This window comes from Nerophis ophidion, linkage group LG20 (genome assembly GCF_033978795.1).
Source record: "Nerophis ophidion isolate RoL-2023_Sa linkage group LG20, RoL_Noph_v1.0, whole genome shotgun sequence".
Lineage (NCBI taxonomy): Eukaryota > Metazoa > Chordata > Actinopteri > Syngnathiformes > Syngnathidae > Nerophis > Nerophis ophidion.
This window is the reverse complement of record NC_084630.1, coordinates 24,904,380-24,925,685: the sequence shown is the minus strand read 5'-3', so window position 1 is coordinate 24,925,685 and position 21,306 is coordinate 24,904,380. Positions and strand designations below refer to the sequence as shown.

Sequence of the window (21,306 nt, the reverse complement as noted above, 5' to 3'; positions counted from 1 at the left end):
TGAAAGTACCAGTGAAGGTAAAGTCGGTAAGCAATTTTTTTTTTCTTTTGGTACAATTTCTAAGATAATGGTGATAATTGAGTCGTCAAAATAAAATTAAAAATATATATTTTTAAAGTTTTATAGGTTAGATAAGTTATTTAAAAGCTGCTCATGCTCACTTCGCCACTGCACTTATTTATTAGTCTTGCATACATCACTTATTGAAATACTTGTTGATATTTTAGGGAGTCGTTAAGTATTTATTGTTTACATTAAAACAGGGGTGTCCAAACTTTTTCCACTGAGGGCCGCACACTAAAAAAATCAAAGCACGCGGGGGCTAAGTTGATATTTTTTCATTTTCAAAACCAATACACACTTTTTTTTTTTTTAATTGTTGGGGCTCCCTCAAGTTAGGTCTTAAGGACCCAGAAGGGTTTCAGTCTTAAACAAGGTTCAAAATAAGTAATGTATTATCTTTTTCATAAAACCCCTTGAATCCCTAATTCCACTTCATTATTTTTTTTTTTTACTTTTTACGAGCTTTTTGTTGAAACCTTATTTTTTGAGGCAAAATACAAAATACACACTATTTTTTCCCCAAAAAGATTTTCAAAGTGAAATATTTAATGTGAAGTTATTTGATCCCTAAATAGGTCAACAATTCATAGCAAAAATGATTAGAATTTCTTATTATTATTATTATTATGTTTTTTTTTAGCAAAGACAGTTTTTAAATTACACTAAAATCCTTATGGATCCAAAAGTGCCCCACTCATAAAAAGGTCGTGCTTTTTAAACAAAAAAATATTTTTCATTCAACACTTAAATTTCTATTTTAGCTTCAGATAATATATTGTAATTCGTTTAGTATATTTATAATAACAATCAATAAGATAATTAGTATAATTAGTATTGGTATATAATTAGTATGGATTTCTTTTCACAAATTTTCATATATTTCACGTTTTTATGTTTGTTGTATTTATGTCCTTTTTGTCCTTAAATCAATCAATAATTTATAGCAACATTGATTTTTTTTCATTATTATTTTTTGAGAAATGATTTGAAAAATTCTGTTATTAGAGTCAACAATGCAACTTTTTCTTGTTGCATTTTACCTATTTGCTCTTTTATTCCACTTTTTATTGTTTAAAAAAAAAAAAAAAAAAAAAAATATATATATATATATATATATATATATATATATATTAGTATTTTTAGAATGATGTGCTGTGGGCCGCACTTTGGACACACCTGCATTAAACAATATAGCGCCTTCTGCTGTAAGAAGTTTACAGCATCTGGTTTAATAAAATAGGTGTATATGTAATTATTGATTGATTAAGCGAAGCTGTTTTTAGTAAATTGCGCAGTACGATCAAAAATCTTCAAAATGACCAGTAAATATGAAAACCCAAATAAGTTTTCAACTTGTTAAGTCGAGGTCCACGTTAATCAATTCATGGTAAACATGAATGGTATACATCAGGGGTGGGCATTACGTCGATCGCGATCGACTGGTCGATCTCGGAGGGTGTGTCAGTCGATCTCAAGCCAGGCATTAAAAAATAGACATAAAAATGAGCAATCATCAATCATACCAAGACTTCACTTTCGTCAGTTGTTTGACATTCTCGGCACCCGAGGATCTTGTGAGATGACGCTGGCTGCTGCGAGCTCATATTTAAGAAAAAAATCACTAACAGGGCGGACGCAGAGAAACACATTTTATTTCTAGAGACTCCGTACCTACTGTCAAAACTCTAAAGACCGACTGCACAGTTCCTGTCTTCACCATAAAAGACCTGTTTCATCCTGCCTGTGCTAACAAAATAAGAGTCTCAGAAAGCTAGCGTGCACAAGCTAGCAAGCTACAGAGTTTGATGCCAATGTATTTCTCCCCCGCCCTCAGCGACCGCTTTCTCACTTGCTTGCCCACCCGCACACTCACTGACGTCACTCACCTGCTGCCAGACATTAAAGGGCCACACACATAGAAGTGGGGCAGGTTATCCGGTGGGGGTTGGAGTAGGGGCGGCCAGACGGCTTCCCGGCCTGAGTCTGGCAGTGGAGGTATGTGGAGGGGGGCGTAGCCTGCGGGCCTGTCGCTGAACGGTGTGTGCCAGGACCGGCCTCGAAGACATCGACAGTTCCGGTGACCTTGGACCCCAACACAGGCTCAGCACCACTGTGTCGGTGTGTGATGAACAGCCTCTTCCAGACAACACAGATAGATGTGTCAACCCACAGGGCATCTTGGCTTCAGTGGGATTCAGCTCTGGGAGCCATTTGTGGGAGGTGGAAGTCGGAGACAACAGTCACTGGTCTTTAGGGGTGGCCAGTGACAATATCGGTAGGAAAGACTTGTGGAGACTGGATGACAACCCTGGTGAACCAAGTGGTGGTGTGTGGACAGTGTCCTTCTACTCTGGTTTGTATCACGCTTCTCCCGGCCACAGTTCACCTCTGACACTCAGGAGAAGACCATCCAGAATCAGAATACAGTTGGACTGGGAGGAAAAAAAAAAAAAAAGGGCCACCCACATATGCTACTCTCATAACAAAGTGTTTAAAAACGAGTATGCAAGTTGGACGAATGAGATGCCAAATCCAACCACTTTCATGTGGTATTGGACAGAAAGGAGGACTTTTTTTTCCTCCATTTGAAAATGCGGACGTTATCAGCACCACTGTCTAATTCCAATCAATGCAAGTCCATCCATCCATCCATCCATCATCTTCCGCTTATCCGAGGTCGGGTCGCGGGGGCAGCAGCCTAAGCAGGGAAGCCCAGACTTCCCTATCTCCAGCCACTTCGTCTAGCTCTTCCCGGGGGATCCCGAGGCGTTCCCAGGCCAGCCGGGAGAAATAGTCTTCCCAACGTGTCCTGGGTCTTCCCCGTGGCCTCCTACCAGCTGGACGTGCCCTAAACACATCCCTAGGGAGGCGTTCGGGTGGCATCCTGACCAGATGCCCGAACCACCTCATCTGGCTCCTCTTGATGTGGAGGAGCAGCGGATTTACTTTGAGTTCCTCCCGGATGGCAGAGCTTCTCACCCTATCTCTAAGGGAGAGCCCCGCCACACGGCGGAGGAAACTCATTTCGACCGCTTGTACCCGTGAGCCTTGGGTCAATGCAAGTCATCAGAATCAAATACACCAACTTATATTCTTGTCTTCATGAAAGAAATGAATCTATGTGTGTTAAACATGCTTGTATTATCGTTAAACACCATTAACTTGTTAACAAAAATGTCTCTTTCATAAATAAATAAATATAAATTATAAATAGAAATGAGGTAGATCTCCTCGACTTGGTCAATTGATAAGTAGCTTACCTGCAGAAAAAGTGTGAGCGCCCCTGGTATACATTATAATTGCCATTAGATACTAATGCTACATGGTGATTATTTTTTTTTTTGATTAGCTCTGTTGTCTCAAAGTGAATTTTGCAAAGAATATCGGAAAGAAATGAACAAAAATATCCGAGTTTACCTCGCGGTGCATGCTGGGAGGAAGGAAATGAACCCTTGAGATGACCAATCAGCGCCCAGACCTCTCTGCCAACCCGGAAATGGAGCGTCAGAAGTGAAAAATTTGCCGGGAAGTGCACTTGGTCGGCAAACTTGTGAAGTTGTGAAGTTGTTGTGAAATTGTGAAGTTGTGAGGTTGTTTACTTTCACAATATAATCCACGCTTTGAGGGAAGATTCATGCATATTTACTTGTATTTGTCAACCTGCCGCCATGGACGAATATGACCAACTATTTGAAATTGAAGACAACTTCGAGGAGCAGTTCGCCGATGAGTTGGACGCCTTGGCCCAGTTGGACGGTAGGAGCTTACTTTACTTCACTTAGGACGACACACAGAGCCTACTTTACTTCACTTAGGACGACACACAGAGCCTACTTTACTTCACTTAGGACGACACACAGAGCCTACTTTACTTCACTTAGGACGACACACAGAGCCTACTTTCCTTCACTTAGGACGACACACAGAGCCTACTTTACTTCACTTAGGACGACACAAAAAGCCTACTTTACTTCACTTAGGACGACACACGGAGCCTACTTTAGTTCACTTAGGACGACAAATAGTGCCTACTTTAGTTCACTTAAGACGACAAATGTTGCCTACTTTAGTTCACTTAGGACAACAAATGGTGCCTACATTAGTTTACTTAGGACGACACACGGAGCCTACTTTACTTCACTTAGGACGACACACGGAGCTTACTTTAGTTCACTTAGGACGACACACGGAGCCTACTTTACTTCACTGAGGACGACACACGGAGCCTACTTTACTTCACTTAGGACGACACACTGAGCCTACTTTACTTCACTTAGGACGACACACTGAGCCTACTTTACTTCACTTAAGACGACACACAGAGCCTACTTTATCAATCAATCAATGTTTACTTATATAGCCCTAAATCACTAGTGTCTCAAAGGGCTGCACAAACCACTACGACATCCTCGGTAGACCCACATAAGGGCAAGGAAAACTCACACCCAGTGGGACATCGGTGACAATAATGACCCAGTGGGACGTCGGTGACAATAATGACTATGAGAACCTTGGAGAGGAGGAAAGCAATGGATGTCGAGCGGGTCTAACATGATACTGTGAAAGTTCAATCCATAATGGATCCAACACAGTCGCGAGAGTCCAGTCCAAAGCGGATCCAACACAGCAGCGAGAGTCCCGTTCACAGCAGGGCCAGCAGGAGACCATCCCAAGCGGAGGCGGATCAGCAGCGCAGAGATGTCCCCGGCCGATACACAGGCGAGCAGTACATGGCCACTGGATCGGACCGGACCCCCTCCACAAGGGAGAGTGGGACATAAAAGAAAAGAAACGGCAGATCAACTGGTCTAAAAAGGGAGTCTATTTAAAGGCTAGAGTATACAAGTGAGTTTTAAGGTGAGACTTAAATGCTTCTACTGAGGTGGCATCTCGAACTATTACCGGGAGGGCATTCCAGAGTACTGGAGCCCGAACGGAAAACGCTCTATAGCCCGCAGACTTTTTTTGGGCTTTGGGAATCACTAATAAGCCGGAGTCCTTTGAACGCAGATTTCTTGCCGGGACATATGGTACAATACAATCGGCAAGATAGGATGGAGCTAGACCGTGTAGTATTTTATACGTAAGTAGTAAAACCTTAAAGTCACATCTTAAGTGCACAGGAAGCCAGTGCAGGTGAGCCAGTACAGGCGTAATGTGATCAAACTTTCTTGTTCTTGTCAAAAGTCTAGCAGCCGCATTTTGTACCAACTGTAATCTTTTAATGCTAGACATGGGGAGACCCGAAAATAATACGTTACAGTAGTCGAGGCGAGACGTAACAAACGCATGGATAATGATCTCAGCGTCTTTAGTGGACAGAATGGAGCGAATTTTAGCGATATTACGGAGATGAAAGAAGGCCGTTTTAGTGACGCCTTTAATGTGTGCCTCAAAGGAGAGAGTTGGGTAGAAGATAATACCCAGATTCTTTACCGTGTCGCCTTGTTTAATTGTTTGGTTGTCAAATGTTAGAGTTGTATTATTAAATAGAGTTCTAGCAGGACCGATAATCAGCATTTCCGTTTTTTTGGCGTTGAGTTGCAAAAAGTTAGCGGACATCCATTGTTTAATTTCATTAAGACACGCCTCCAGCTGACTACAATCCGGCGTGTTGGTCAGCTTTAGGGGCATGTAGAGTTGGGTGTCATCAGCATAACAGTGAAAGCTAACACCGTATTTGCGTATGATGTCACCTAGCGGCAGCTTGTAGATGCTGAAGCGTGCAGGGCCAAGGACCGAACCCTGGGGAACTCCAAACGTTACCTTAACGTAGTCCGAGGTCACATTGTTATGGGAGACACACTGCATCCTATCAGTAAGATAAGAGTTAAACCAAGACAGGGCTAAGTCTGACATACCAATTCGTGTTTTGACACGTTCTAATAAAATATTATGATCAACAGTATCGAAAGCAGCGCTAAGATCGAGGAGCAGCAACATAGATGACGCATCAGAATCCATCGTTAGCAATAGATCATTAGTCATTTTTGCGAGGGCTGTCTCCGTGGAGTGATTTGCCCTGAAACCGGATTGAAAGGTTTCACATAGATTGTTAGACGCTAAGTGTTCATTTAACTGCTCCGCAACAATTTTTTCGAGGATTTTTGAAATAAAGGGAAGGTGAGACACCGGTCGGTAGTTTACCATGAGGTCAGGATCGAGGTTAGGTCTTTTAAGAAGAGGATGAATAACCGCTTTTTTGAACGCTAGGGGAACAGTGCCCGAGGAAAGTGATAAGTTTATAATATTTAGCACTGATGGACCTAATAATACAAATAGCTCCTTGATCAGTTTCCCAGGAAGAGGGTCAAGTAAACATGTTGTCTGTTTTATTCCATTTACACGTTGTAACAATTCCTCTAATGTTATTTCCTGGTGCCTACTTTTGTTCACTTAAGACAACAAATGGTGCCCTACTTTAGTTTACTTTGGACAACACACGGAGCCTACTTTACTTCACTTAGGACGACACACGGAGCCTACTTTACTTCACTTGGGAAGACACACGGAGCCTACTTTAGTTCACTTAGGACGACACACTGAGCCTACTTTAGTTCACTTAAGACGACACACGGAGCCTACTTTAGTTCACTTAGGACGACACACGGAGGATGACACACTGAGCCTACTTGAGTTCACTTAAGACGACACACAGAGCCTACTCTAGTTCTCTTAAGATGACACGGAGCCTACTTTAGTTCACTTCGGACGAAAAATAGTGCCTACTTTAGTTCACTTAAGACGACAAATGGTGCCTACTTAAGTTCACTTAGGATGACACACGGAGCCTACTTTAGTTCACTTAAGACGACACACGGTGCCTACTTTACTTCACTTAAGACGACACACGGTGCCTACTTTACTTCACTTAGGACAACACACCGAGCCTACTTTAGTTCACTTAAGGCGACAAATTGTGCCTACTTAAGTTCACTTAGGACGACACGCGGAGCCTACTTTAGTTCACTTAAGACGACACACAGAGCCTACTTTAGTTCATTTAGAACGACACATGGAGCCCACTTTAGTTCACTTAAGACGACACACGGACCCTACGTTAGTTCACTTAGGACGACAAATAATGCCTACTTTAGTTCACTTAAGACGACACACAAAGCCTACTTTAGTTCACTTAAGACGACACACAGAGCCTACTTTAGTTCACTTAAGACGACACACGGTGCCTACCTTACTTCACTTAGGATGACACGGAGCCTACTTTAGTTCACTTAAGACGACAAATGGGGCATACTTTAGTTCACTTAAGACAACAAATGGTGCCTACTTTAGCTTACTTAGGACAACTCACGGAGCCTACTTTAGTTCACTTAGGACGACACACGGAGCCTACTTTAGTTCACTTAGGGACATCTATTTCCAAACTATCATTCCTTGACACAATTCAACACCCATGATTCAGAGAGAGTTATCCATCCTACTGTACAGTCAATCACCGATTGTTTTCACTATGTAAAGCTTGTAGAGTCACTAGAGAAAAGCACTATATAAATATAATTGACTTCACTCGTGCTTTTTATTTAGTTTTTACCATTTTTCACATGCATATTTGCATTTAATGGCTTTTTTTATAGTTTATCTCAGTGTTGTCTTCACTGACTAGTGTGACTTGTTTCACCCTACAGAGAAGTCCAGAATTGTTTTTTTGTTTATTACTTCAAACAAACTTTTTCAATTATTAGAGCCAACTATCTTTAAAGCTCAGTGTAGGAATTGCTTGTATGTGTGTTGTTCCTACCCGGACGTTTTAGAGTGACGCACTGGGAGAAGTGTGCCGTGTATGTTGAATGGCTAACTGTTGAATATATAATAATAATAGTATATAATAATATCCATCCATCCATCCATTTTCTACCATAATAATAATAATAATAATATATAATAATAACCGTCCAGTTTGTATAGTCATTGAAGACAGAACAAGCTGAAACACTAAACTAAAATGATGCTATTTGGTGAAAGTAGAATGGAAAGTCAAACGCAAATACAAATAGACGGAGTAGACATTGAAAGAGTGAATGAAACCACATTTCTTGGTTTAATGATTGATGTTAAAATGAACTGGAAATCTCATATAAAAATATACAACATAATCAATCAATCAATAAATGTTTACTTATATAGCCCTCAGTATATAGCCCTTATATAGCCCTGCTTATATAGCCCACCCACATCAGGGCAAGGAAAAACTCAACTCAGTCGGATGACAATGAGAAACCTTGCAGAGGACCGCAGATTCTGGGAATCCCACCTCTAGAGAGACTGGTGCAATGGATGTCGAGTGGATCTAACATAATAGTGTGAGAGTCCAGACCATAGTGGATCTAACATAATAGTGTGAGAGTCCAGTCCATAGTGGATCTAACATAATAGTGTGAGAGTCCAGTCCATAGTGGATCTAACATAATAGTGTGAGAGTCCAGTCCATAGTGGATCTAACATAATAGTGTGAGAGTCCAGTCCATAGTGGATCTAACATAATAGTGTGAGAGTCCAGACCATAGTGGATCTAACATAATAGTGTGAGAGTCCAGTCCATAGTGGATCTAACATAATAGTGTGAGAGTCCAGACCATAGTGGATCTAACATAATAGTGTGAGAGTCCAGTCCATAGTGGATCTAACATAATAGTGTGAGAGTCCAGTCCATAGTGGATCTACCATAATAGTGAGAGTCCAGTCCATAGTGGATCTAACATAATAGTGTGAGAGTCCAGTCCATAGTGGATCTAACATAATAGTGAGAGTCTAGTCCATAGTGGATCTAACATAATAGTGTGAGAGTCCAGTCCATAGTGGATCTAACATAATAGTGAGAGTCCAGTCCATAGTGGATCTAACATAATAGTGAGAGTCCAGTCCATTGTGGATCTAACATAATAGTGTGAGAGTCCAGTCCATAGTGGATCTAACATAATAGTGTGAGAGTCCAGTCCATAGTGGATCTAACATAATAGTGTGAGAGTCCATTCCATAGTGGATCTAACATAATAATGAGAGTCCAGTCCAGAGTGGATCTAACATAATAGTGTGAGAGTCCAGTCCATAGTGGATCTAACATAATAGTGTGAGAGTCCAGTCCATAGTGGATCTAATTAATTGTGTGAGAGTGTAGTCCATAGTGGATCTAACATAATAGTGTGAGAGTCCAGTCCATAGTGGATCTAACATAATAAATAGTGTGAGAGTCCAGTCCATAATGGATCTAACATAATAGTGTGAGAGTCCAGTCCATAGTGGATCAAACATAATAGTGTGAGATTCCAGTCAATAGTGGATCTAACATGATAGTGAGAGTCCAGTCCATAGTGGATCTAACATAATAGTGTGAGAGTCCAGTCCATAGTGGATCTAACATAAAAGTGTGAGAGTCCAGTCCATAGTGGATCTAACATAATAGTGTGAGAGTCCAGTCCATAGTGGATCTAACATAATAGTGTGAGAGTCCAGTCCATAGTGGATCTAACATAATAGTGAGAGTCCAGTCCATAGTGGATCTAACATAATAGTGAGAGTCCAGTCCATTGTGGATCTAACATAATAGTGTGAGAGTCCAGTCCATAGTGGATCTAACATAATAGTGTGAGAGTCCAGTCCATAGTGGATCTAACATAATAGTGAGAGTCCAGTCCATAGTGGATCTAACATAATAGTGAGAGTCCAGTCCATTGTGGATCCAACATAATAGTGTGAGAGTCCAGTCCATAGTGGATCTAACATAATAGTGTGAGAGTCCAGTCCATAGTGGATCTAACATAATAGTGTGAGAGTCCATTCCATAGTGGATCTAACATAATAATGAGAGTCCAGTCCAGAGTGGATCTAACATAATAGTGTGAGAGTCCATTCCATAGTGGATCTAACATAATAATGAGAGTCCAGTCCAGAGTGGATCTACCATAATAGTGAGAGTCCAGTCCATAGTGGATCTAACATAATAGTGTGAGAGTCCAGTCCATAGTGGATCTAACATAATAGTGAGAGTCTAGTCCATAGTGGATCTAACATAATAGTGTGAGAGTCCAGTCCATAGTGGATCTAACATAATAGTGAGAGTCCAGTCCATAGTGGATCTAACATAATAGTGAGAGTCCAGTCCATTGTGGATCCAACATAATAGTGTGAGAGTCCAGTCCATAGTGGATCTAACATAATAGTGTGAGAGTCCAGTCCATAGTGGATCTAACATAATAGTGTGAGAGTCCATTCCATAGTGGATCTAACATAATAATGAGAGTCCAGTCCAGAGTGGATCTAACATAATAGTGTGAGAGTCCAGTCCATAGTGGATCTAACATAATAGTGTGAGAGTCCAGTCCATAGTGGATCTAATTAATTGTGTGAGAGTGTAGTCCATAGTGGATCTAACATAATAGTGTGAGAGTCCAGTCCATAGTGGATCTAACATAATAAATAGTGTGAGAGTCCAGTCCATAATGGATCTAACATAATAGTGTGAGAGTCCAGTCCATAGTGGATCAAACATAATAGTGTGAGATTCCAGTCAATAGTGGATCTAACATGATAGTGAGAGTCCAGTCCATAGTGGATCTAACATAATAGTGTGAGAGTCCAGTCCATAGTGGATCTAACATAAAAGTGTGAGAGTCCAGTCCATAGTGGATCTAACATAATAGTGTGAGAGTCCAGTCCATAGTGGATCTAACATAATAGTGTGAGAGTCCAGTCCATAGTGGATCTAACATAATAGTGAGAGTCCAGTCCATAGTGGATCTAACATAATAGTGAGAGTCCAGTCCATTGTGGATCTAACATAATAGTGTGAGAGTCCAGTCCATAGTGGATCTAACATAATAGTGTGAGAGTCCAGTCCATAGTGGATCTAACATAATAGTGTGAGAGTCCATTCCATAGTGGATCTAACATAATAATGAGAGTCCAGTCCAGAGTGGATCTAACATAATAGTGTGAGAGTCCAGTCCATAGTGGATCTGACATAATAGTGTGAGAGTCCAGTCCATAGTGGATCTAATTAATTGTGTGAGAGTGTAGTCCATAGTGGATCTAACATAATAGTGTGAGAGTCCAGTCCATAGTGGATCTAACATAATAAATAGTGTGAGAGTCCAGTCCATAATGGATCTAACATAATAGTGTGAGAGTCCAGTCCATAGTGGATCAAACATAATAGTGTGAGAGTCCAGTCAATAGTGGATCTAACATGATAGTGAGAGTCCAGTCCATAGTGGATCTAACATAATAGTGTGAGAGTCCAGTCCATAGTGGATCTAACATAAAAGTGTGAGAGTCCAGTCCATAGTGGATCTAACATAATAGTGTGAGAGTCCAGTCCATAGTGGATCTAACATAATAGTGTGAGAGTCCAGTCCATAGTGGATCTAACATAATAGTGTGAGAGTCCAGTCCATAGTGGATCTAACATAATAGTGTGAGAGTCCAGTCCATAGTGGATCTAACATAATAGTGTGAGAGTCCAGACCATAGTGGATCTAACATAATAGTGTGAGAGTCCAGTCCATAGTGGATCTAACATAATAGTGTGAGAGTCCAGACCATAGTGGATCTAACATAATAGTGTGAGAGTCCAGTCCATAGTGGATCTAACATAATAGTGTGAGAGTCCAGTCCATAGTGGATCTACCATAATAGTGAGAGTCCAGTCCATAGTGGATCTAACATAATAGTGTGAGAGTCCAGTCCATAGTGGATCTAACATAATAGTGAGAGTCTAGTCCATAGTGGATCTAACATAATAGTGTGAGAGTCCAGTCCATAGTGGATCTAACATAATAGTGAGAGTCCAGTCCATAGTGGATCTAACATAATAGTGAGAGTCCAGTCCATTGTGGATCTAACATAATAGTGTGAGAGTCCAGTCCATAGTGGATCTAACATAATAGTGTGAGAGTCCAGTCCATAGTGGATCTAACATAATAGTGTGAGAGTCCATTCCATAGTGGATCTAACATAATAATGAGAGTCCAGTCCAGAGTGGATCTAACATAATAGTGTGAGAGTCCAGTCCATAGTGGATCTAACATAATAGTGTGAGAGTCCAGTCCATAGTGGATCTAATTAATTGTGTGAGAGTGTAGTCCATAGTGGATCTAACATAATAGTGTGAGAGTCCAGTCCATAGTGGATCTAACATAATAAATAGTGTGAGAGTCCAGTCCATAATGGATCTAACATAATAGTGTGAGAGTCCAGTCCATAGTGGATCAAACATAATAGTGTGAGATTCCAGTCAATAGTGGATCTAACATGATAGTGAGAGTCCAGTCCATAGTGGATCTAACATAATAGTGTGAGAGTCCAGTCCATAGTGGATCTAACATAAAAGTGTGAGAGTCCAGTCCATAGTGGATCTAACATAATAGTGTGAGAGTCCAGTCCATAGTGGATCTAACATAATAGTGTGAGAGTCCAGTCCATAGTGGATCTAACATAATAGTGAGAGTCCAGTCCATAGTGGATCTAACATAATAGTGAGAGTCCAGTCCATTGTGGATCTAACATAATAGTGTGAGAGTCCAGTCCATAGTGGATCTAACATAATAGTGTGAGAGTCCAGTCCATAGTGGATCTAACATAATAGTGAGAGTCCAGTCCATAGTGGATCTAACATAATAGTGAGAGTCCAGTCCATTGTGGATCCAACATAATAGTGTGAGAGTCCAGTCCATAGTGGATCTAACATAATAGTGTGAGAGTCCAGTCCATAGTGGATCTAACATAATAGTGTGAGAGTCCATTCCATAGTGGATCTAACATAATAATGAGAGTCCAGTCCAGAGTGGATCTAACATAATAGTGTGAGAGTCCATTCCATAGTGGATCTAACATAATAATGAGAGTCCAGTCCATAGTGGATCTAACATAATAGTGTGAGAGTCCAGTCCATAGTGGATCTAACATAAAAGTGTGAGAGTCCAGTCCATAGTGGATCTAACATAATAGTGTGAGAGTCCAGTCCATAGTGGATCTAACATAATAGTGTGAGAGTCCACTCCATAGTGGATCTAACATAATAGTGTGAGAGTCCAGTCCATAGTGGATCTAACATAATAGTGAGAGTCCAGTCCATAGTGGATCACATCACAGCTTTTCCCATATTATTATTAACTGAGGGACAGCAATGTTTTCCTTTTTTAAAATATTTATTTTTTTTTTTTTTAGAAGAAGACATTTCCCAGCCAGCAAAGCGTCAGAGGCAGAATGCAGGCGATGACGCAGCCGACATAGAACACCCAATCAGTAAGTTAACCCCATCTCACGTTACTTTGGGTGCTTCGTCTCTCCATTTGCACCTTGAATCACCTCCATTTCTTTATAAGCTCCAAAGGTCAAGCGCCAAAAGCAGGACGCGGGTGTGGTGAAGCGACTTTTCAACTCGTCGCAGAGTGATGACATCACACCGCCGCCCTCCCCAGAGCAATTTGAGGCACCTGGCGTCGTCGGGTAAAGCGACATCGTTGCATTGCGTAAAGGATCGATGTCGGTGTTTCTCAACACTTGTTATCTTCCAGGTCTTCCTCCAACCCTCTGGATATCAGTGGCTTTGCTGCGATATCCGAGTCTCCAAGGCGACCTGCTGCCGTGGCGACCCAACCGTGTGTTCTGAAGAGACCGCCCCCAGAAGGTGACTTCATCACAGTCACTGACTGGACGGGGAGTCGCGTTTATCTTCGCCAGAAGGACACGGAAGCAAACAAGGTCAAATGCAGAACTAGTACACTGGATAAGCAAAAGTACCAACCCCGTTTCCATATGAGTTGGGAAATTGTGTTAGATGTAAATATAAACGGAAAACAATGATTGGCAAATCCTTTTTAACCCATATTCAGTTGAATATGCTACAAAGACAACATATTTGATGTCCAAACTTATTTTTTTTTGCAAATAATAATTAACTTAGAATTTCATGGCTGCAACATGTGCCAATGTAGTTGGGAAAGGGCATGTTCACCACTGTGTTACATCACCTTTTCTTTTAACAACACTCAATAAACGTTTGGGAACTGTGGAAACTAATTGTTGAAGCTTTGAAAGTGGAATTCTTTCCCATTCTTGTTTATGTAGAGCTTCAGTCGTTCAACAGTCCGGGGTCTCCGCTGTCGTATTTTATGCTTCATAATGCGCCACAAATTTTCCATGGGAGACAGGTCTGGACTGCAGGCGTGCCAGGAAAGTACCCTCACTCTTTTTTTACGAAGCCACGCTGTCGTAACACGTGCTGAATGTGGCTTGGCATTGTCTTGCTGAAATAAGCAGGGGCGTCCATGAAAAAGACGGCGCTTAGATGGCAGCATATGTTGTTCCAAAACCTGTATGTACCTTTCAGCATTAATGGTGCCTTCACAGATGTGTAAGTTACCCATGCCTTGGGCACTAATGCACCCCCATACCATCACAGATGCTGGCTTTTGAACTTTGCGTCGATAACAGTCTGGATGGTTCGCTTCCCTTTTGGTCCGGATGACATGATGTCGAATATTTCCAAAAACAATCTGAAATGTGGACTCATAAGACCACAGAACACTTTTCCACTTTGCATCAGTTCATCTTGGATGAAGAAGAGAAGCCGGCGGCGTTTCTGGATGTTGTCGCTTTGCATAGTAGAGTTTTAACCTGCACTTACAGATGTAGCGACAAACTGTATTTAGTGACAGTGGTTTTCTGAAGTGTTTCTGAGCCCATGTGGTAATATCCTTTAGAGATTGATGTTGGAGGAATGGAAGGTCACGGTCATTCAATGTTGGTTTCCGGCCATGCCGCTTACGTGGAGTGATTTTTTCAGATTCTCTGAACCTTTTGATGATATTATGGAGCGTAGACGTTGAAATCCCTAAATTTCTTGCAATTGCACTTTGAGAAACGTTGTTCTTAAACTGTCTGACTATTTGCTCACGCAGTTGTGGACAAAGGGGTGTACCTCGCCCCATCCTTTCCTGTGAATTACTTAGCATTTCATGAAAGCTGTTTTTATACCCAATCATGGCACCCACCTGTTCCCAATTAGCCTGCACACCTGTGGGATGTTCCAAATAAGTGTTTGATGAGCATTCCTCAACTTTATCAGTATTTATTGCCAACTTTCCCAACTTCTTTGTCACGTGTTGCTGGCATCAAATTCTAAAGTTAATGATTATTTGCACACAAAAAAAATCTTTATGAGTTTGAACATCGAATATGTTGTCTTTTTTTGAATGAATGAATGAATGGTTTATTTTGAGCCATGCAAACAAAACAAGAGAATGACATAAAATACAAAATAGATATATAGATACATTATTTTTACACCTACATTGAAAACATTACATGCGACTAATCTTTTGTAGATGTCAAGATTGGCTCAAAAGGGAGTGGGAAGAACTAAACTTATTAGGTCCCACCCCTATACATATACAATATATTTATACAATATATAATACAATAATATATATAATATAATTCAATTCAGTGGTTGCTGCGTAGAAGCTATATATTATCTACATATAATAAATTTAAATTCACACACACTTACATATATATACATATGTACACACACATATATACACAACACACACATATATATACACACACATATATACAATTTATATATATATATATCTTTGTAGTATATTCAACTGAATATGGGTTGAAAATGATTTGCAAATCATTGTATTCCGTTTATATTTCCATCTAACGCAATTTCCCAACTCATATGGAAACGGGGTTTGTATATTCATTGACTTATTTACTTGGAAACAGAAACAGGTCGGTAGTTATTAAAAAAAAGTTTGTCTTCACCACTCTTCTTCAGAAGGGACCTCACCACTGCCGTTTTAAAGTGATATATATTAAATTGATGTATTTTAATATTGCATGAAACCTTTTATCTCCAGGTGGCAGAGGGCAGAATGTTACCTGACTCCCAGGGTTCCTTGGGGCTCCTGGCCGTGCCGATAGGTGTGCTGAGAGAGCAGGAGGCAGAGCGGGTGATGATGCATAACCACATCTCCATCACTTTAAGGCAGGGGTGTCCAAGGTGCGGCCTTTTCTGGACCCCGGCTTGTTTTTCTTATTGGCCGGCGACACATCTTTCCGACAAAATAAACACATCCCAAATGAAAATATTAGCCAGAAAAAAAATGAAACTAGCCCTAATTCTGCTCCAAATGGGACCTGACACCAAAATGGCCGACAACTTATTAATTGAGTGATTGATTGAGACTTTTATTAGTAGATTGCACAGTACAGTACATATTCTGTACAATTGACCACTAAATGGTAACACCCCAATAAGTTTTTCAACTTGTTTAAGTCGGGGTCCACGTTAATCATCAATTCATCTTACTGTATGTGGCCTTGATGGTGATGATGATAACAACGTGTATTCATTTATTGCACAATACAGGTGCTGGTCATATTATTAGAATATCATGAAAAAGTTGATTTTTTTCATTAATTCCATTTAGAATGTCAAACTTGTAGAATGTATACATTCATTCCAAACAGACTGATACATTTCAAGTCTTTTTTTGCCAAAAAGTAGATGATTATAGCTGACAACCAATGAAAACTCTAAATTCAACATCTCAGAAAATTAGAATATGGTGAAAAGGTCAGATATTGAAGACACCTGGTGCCATACTCTAATTAGCTAACTAACTCAAAACACCTGGAAAAGCCTTTAAATGGTCTCTCGTTTTGATTCTGCATGACACACAATCATGGGGAAGACTGCTGACTTGACAACTGTCCAAAAGATGACCATTGATACTTTAAAGAAGGAGGGCAAGACACAAAAGGTCATTGCCAAAGAGGTTGGATGTTCCCAGAGCTCTGTGTCCGAGCATATTAATAGAGAGGCAAAGGGAAGACAAAGATGTGGTCGAAAAAAGTGTACAAGCAAGAGGGATAACCGCGCCCTGGAGAGGATTGTCAAACAAAACCGATTAAAAAATGTGGGGGAGATCCACAAAGAGTGGACTGCAGCTGGAGTCAGTGCTTCAAGAACCACCACACACCGACGTATGCAAGATATGGGCTTCAGCTGTCGCATTCTTTGTGTAAAGCCACTCTTGAATAAGAGACAACGTGAAAAGCGTCTCGCCTGGGCTCAAGACAAAAAGGACTGGACTGGTGCTGAGTGGTCCAAAGTTATGTTTTCAGATGAAAGTACATTTTGTATCTCCTTTGGAAATCAAGGTCCCAGAGTCTGGAGGAAGACAGGAGAGGCACAGAATCCACGTTGCCTGAAGTCCAGTGTCAAATTTCCACAATCGGTAATGGTCTGGGGTGCCATGTCATCTGCTGGTGTTGGTCCACTGTGTTTCCTGAGGTCTAGGGTCAGTGCAGCAGTCTCCCAGGAAGTTTTAAAACACTTTATGCTGCCTGCCGCGGACCAATTTTATGGAGGTGAAGATTTAATTTTCCAACATGACTTGGCACCTGCACACAGTGCCAAATCTACCAGTACCTGGTTTAAGGACCATGGTATCCCTGTTCTTGATTGGCCTGCAAACTCACCTGACCTTAACCCCATAGAAAACCTATGGGGTATTGTGAAGCGGAAGATGCGAGATGCCAGACCCAACAATGCTGAAGAGCTGAAGGCCACTACTAAAGCAACCTGGGCTCTCATAACACCTGAGGAGTGCAACAGACTGGTGGACTCCATGCCACGCCGTATTGCTGCAGCAATTCAGGCAAAAGGAGCTGCAACTAAGTATTGATTGCCGTACATGCTGAAACTTTCCATGTTCATACTTTTCGGTTGGCCCACGTTTCAAAAAAATATTTTTGAGTACTAGTCGTAACTAATATTCTAATTTTCTGAGATACTGAATTTGGGATTTTCAGTAATTGTCAGTACTAATCATCAAAATTTAAAGAAATAAACATTTCAAATATATCACTCTGTGTGTAACGAATTGATATAATATGTAAGTTTCACGTTCTGAATATAATTACTGAAATAAATCAACTTTTTCATGATATTCTAATAATATGAACAGCACCTGTATACGTTTTTGAGGGGTTCTTAACCTTTTCGCTCTCGGTGCCTTACTTTTCCACCCAATTAACAGCGAATTGATTATCCTACTCTTGATTTTAAACATATTCAAAAATGACATCTAACCTGTTTACAACCATGTCATATGATATGAAAACGTGTTCATCACAAATATGATTATTTATTCTAACACAAACCTTAGGCTTAGGTCAGGTTGATTAGATCAGTGGTTCTCAACCTTTTTTCAGTGATGTACCCCCTGTGAACATTTTTTTTATTCAAGTACTCCCTAATCAGAGCAAAGCATTTTTGGTTGAAAAAAACAGGAAACGAAGTAAAATACAGCACTATGTCATCAGTTTGTGATTTATTAAATTGTATAACAGTGCAAAATATTGCTCATTTGTAGTTGTCTTTCTTGAACTATTTGGAAAAAAAGATATGCAAATAACTAAGAACTTGTTGAAAAATAAACAAGTGATTCAATTATAAATAAAGATTTCTACACATAGAAGTAATCATCAACTTAAAGTGCCCTCTTTGGAGATTGTAATAGAGATCCATCTGGATTCATCAACTTCATTTTAAAAAAATTTTCACAAAAAAAGAAATCTTTAACAATATTTATGTAACATGTCCACTAAAAAATCTAGCTGTCAACACTGAATATTGCATTGTTGTATTTCTTTTCACAGTTTATGAACTTAAATTTATATTTTGATGATGTATTATTCAATGAATATATTTATTAGGGATTTTTGAATTGTTGCTATTTTTAGAATAAAAAAATAAAATCTCACGTACCCCTTGGCATACCTTCAAGTACCCCCAGGGGTACGCGTACCCCCATTTGAGAACCACTGGATTAGACAAATAAGTAATTGCCAAATATAAAATAATAATATAAAAATACATTTACATACAATTATGTTGTGCTAAAATAAACTAAATTAATAATGCATATCAAAAAACAGCTTCACATCTATAGTCATAATTTTTGCGCTTAAACGTTTCTATAACTTTAGCTCCAGACTTCTTCTGTTTGTTTGATGTGGTCATTATTGACACAAGTGGTGGAAAAGTGTATTACACCTGAGTACTGCTGCAATCCATTAAGGACAAGGCTGAGAATTATTATATATATTTTTTTTAACATTTGCTTTACATTTTTGATATACAGTACAGGCCAAAAGTTTGGACACACCTTCTCATTCAATGTGTTTTCTTTATTTTCATGACTATTTACATTGTAGATTGTTACATCAAAACTTTGAATGAACACATGTGCAGTTATGTACTTAACAAAAAAAGGTGAAATAACTGAAAACATGTTCTATATTCCAGTTTCTTCAAAATAGCCACCCTTTGCTTTTATTACTGCTTTGCACACTCTTGGCATTCTCTCCATGAACTTCAAGAGGTAGTCACCTGAAATGGTTTTCACTTCACAGGTGTCATTGATTTGATGTGACAATCTACACAATGTAAATGGTTATTGAAAATAAAGAAAATGCATTGAATGAGAAGGTTTGTCCAAACTTTTGGCCTGTACTGTATACGGTCCAAAAATACAATTACGTACATTTCAAATGTTTCCCCACCCCAAACAAGTAAAGCACAACATCCATTCATCCATCCATCTTCTTCCGCTTATCCGAGGTCGGGTCGCGGGGGCAACAGCCTAAGCAGGGAAACCCAGACTTCCCTCTCCCCAGCCACTTCGTCTAGCTCTTCCCGGGGGATCCCGAGGCGTTCCCAGGCCAGCCGGGAGACATAGTCTTCCCAACGTGTCCTGGGTCTTCCCCGTGGCCTCCTACCGGTTGGACGTGCCCTAAACACCTCCCTAGGGAGGCGTTCGGGTGGCATCCTGACCAGATGCCCGAACCACCTCATCTGGCTCCTCTCGATGTGAAGGAGCAGCGGCTTTACTTTGAGTTCCTCCCGGATGGCAGAGCTTCTCACCCTATCTCTAAGGGAGAGCCCCGCCACCCGGCGGAGTAAACTCATTTCGGCCGCTTGTACCCGTGATCTTATCCTTTCGGTCATGACCCAAAGCTCATGACCATAGGTGAGGATGGGAACGTAGATCGACCGGTAAATTGAGAGCTTTGCCTTCCGGCTCAGCTCCTTCTTCACCACAACGAATCGGTACAACGTCCGCATTACTGAAGACGCCGCACCGATCCACCTGTCGATCTCACGATCCACTCTTCCCTCACTCGTGAACAAGACTCCTAGGTACTTGAACTCCTCCACTTGGGGCAGGGTCTCCTCCCCAACCCGGAGATGGCATTCCACCCTTTTCCGGGCGAGAACCATGGACTCGGATTTGGAGGTGCTGATTCTCATTCCGGTCGCTTCACACTCGGCTGCGAACCGATCCAGTGAGAGCTGAAGATCCCGGCCAGATGAAGCCATCAGGACCACATCATCTGCAAAAAGCAGAGACCTAATCCTGCGGTCACCAAACCGGAACCCCTCAACGCCTTGACTGCGCCTAGAAATTCTGTCCATAAAAGCTATGAACAGAATCGGTGACAAAGGACAGCCTTGGCGGAGTCCAACCCTCACTGGAAATGTGTTCGACTTACTGCCGGCAATGCGGACCAAGCTCTGGCACTGATCATACAGGGAGCGGACCGCCACAATAAGACAGTCCGGTACCCCATACTCTCTGAGCACTCCCCACAGGACTTCCCGAGGGAAACGGTCGAATGCCTTCTCCAAGTCCACCAAGCACATGTAGACTGGTTGGGCAAACTCCCATGCACCCTCAAGAACCCTGTCCAGAATATAGAGTTGGTCCACAGTTCCACGACCAAGACGAAAACCACACTGTTCCTCCTGAATCCGAGGTTTAACTATCCGGCGTAGCCTCCTCTCCAGTACACCTGAATAAACCTTACCGGGAAGGTAAGGTTTAAAGCACAACAATGATACATAAAAGAAAATGAAAATAATAAACTAGAACATGTAAATATTGACAAGCAGGCACAGACCACTGCACTCCTGAATGTCCCCAACACGGGGCAGCAATACACAAAAGCAGACAAAAGGCTCATCAATGACTTTTCAATGGGGGTTCAATTTGAGGTCAGTCTCTTTTACATTTTTCAGGAAACCACTCTATACCTCCTGAAACTTGGCCGGGTGTTCATAAAACAAGGGAAATGTCTGAAGATGGGATGTTAGTAATTATATATATTAATATCAATCAATCAATCAATGTTTATTTATAT

General features: G+C 40.8%; 1 protein-coding gene across 6 annotated transcripts in view; it reads left to right on the top strand.

Moving 5' to 3' along the window:
• The first annotated feature begins 3,542 nt into the window (after window positions 1-3,542).
• Window positions 3,543-21,306, top strand: part of chtf18 (CTF18, chromosome transmission fidelity factor 18 homolog (S. cerevisiae)) — a 61,227-nt gene continuing 43,463 nt past the window's right edge. For 5 of the 6 annotated variants that reach the window (XM_061880827.1, XM_061880826.1, XM_061880824.1 and 2 more), the window contains exons 1-5: window positions 3,544-3,819; window positions 13,246-13,323; window positions 13,404-13,527; window positions 13,596-13,782; window positions 15,954-16,046. In XM_061880827.1, coding sequence (XP_061736811.1) covers window positions 3,732-3,819; window positions 13,246-13,323; window positions 13,404-13,527; window positions 13,596-13,782; window positions 15,954-16,046 — 570 coding nt within the window. In that variant the 5' untranslated portion in view covers window positions 3,544-3,731. Of the gene's footprint in view, window positions 3,820-13,245; window positions 13,324-13,403; window positions 13,528-13,595; window positions 13,783-15,953; window positions 16,047-21,306 lie in introns of all 6 variants that reach the window. The other variant, XM_061880828.1, reaches the window with a different exon arrangement.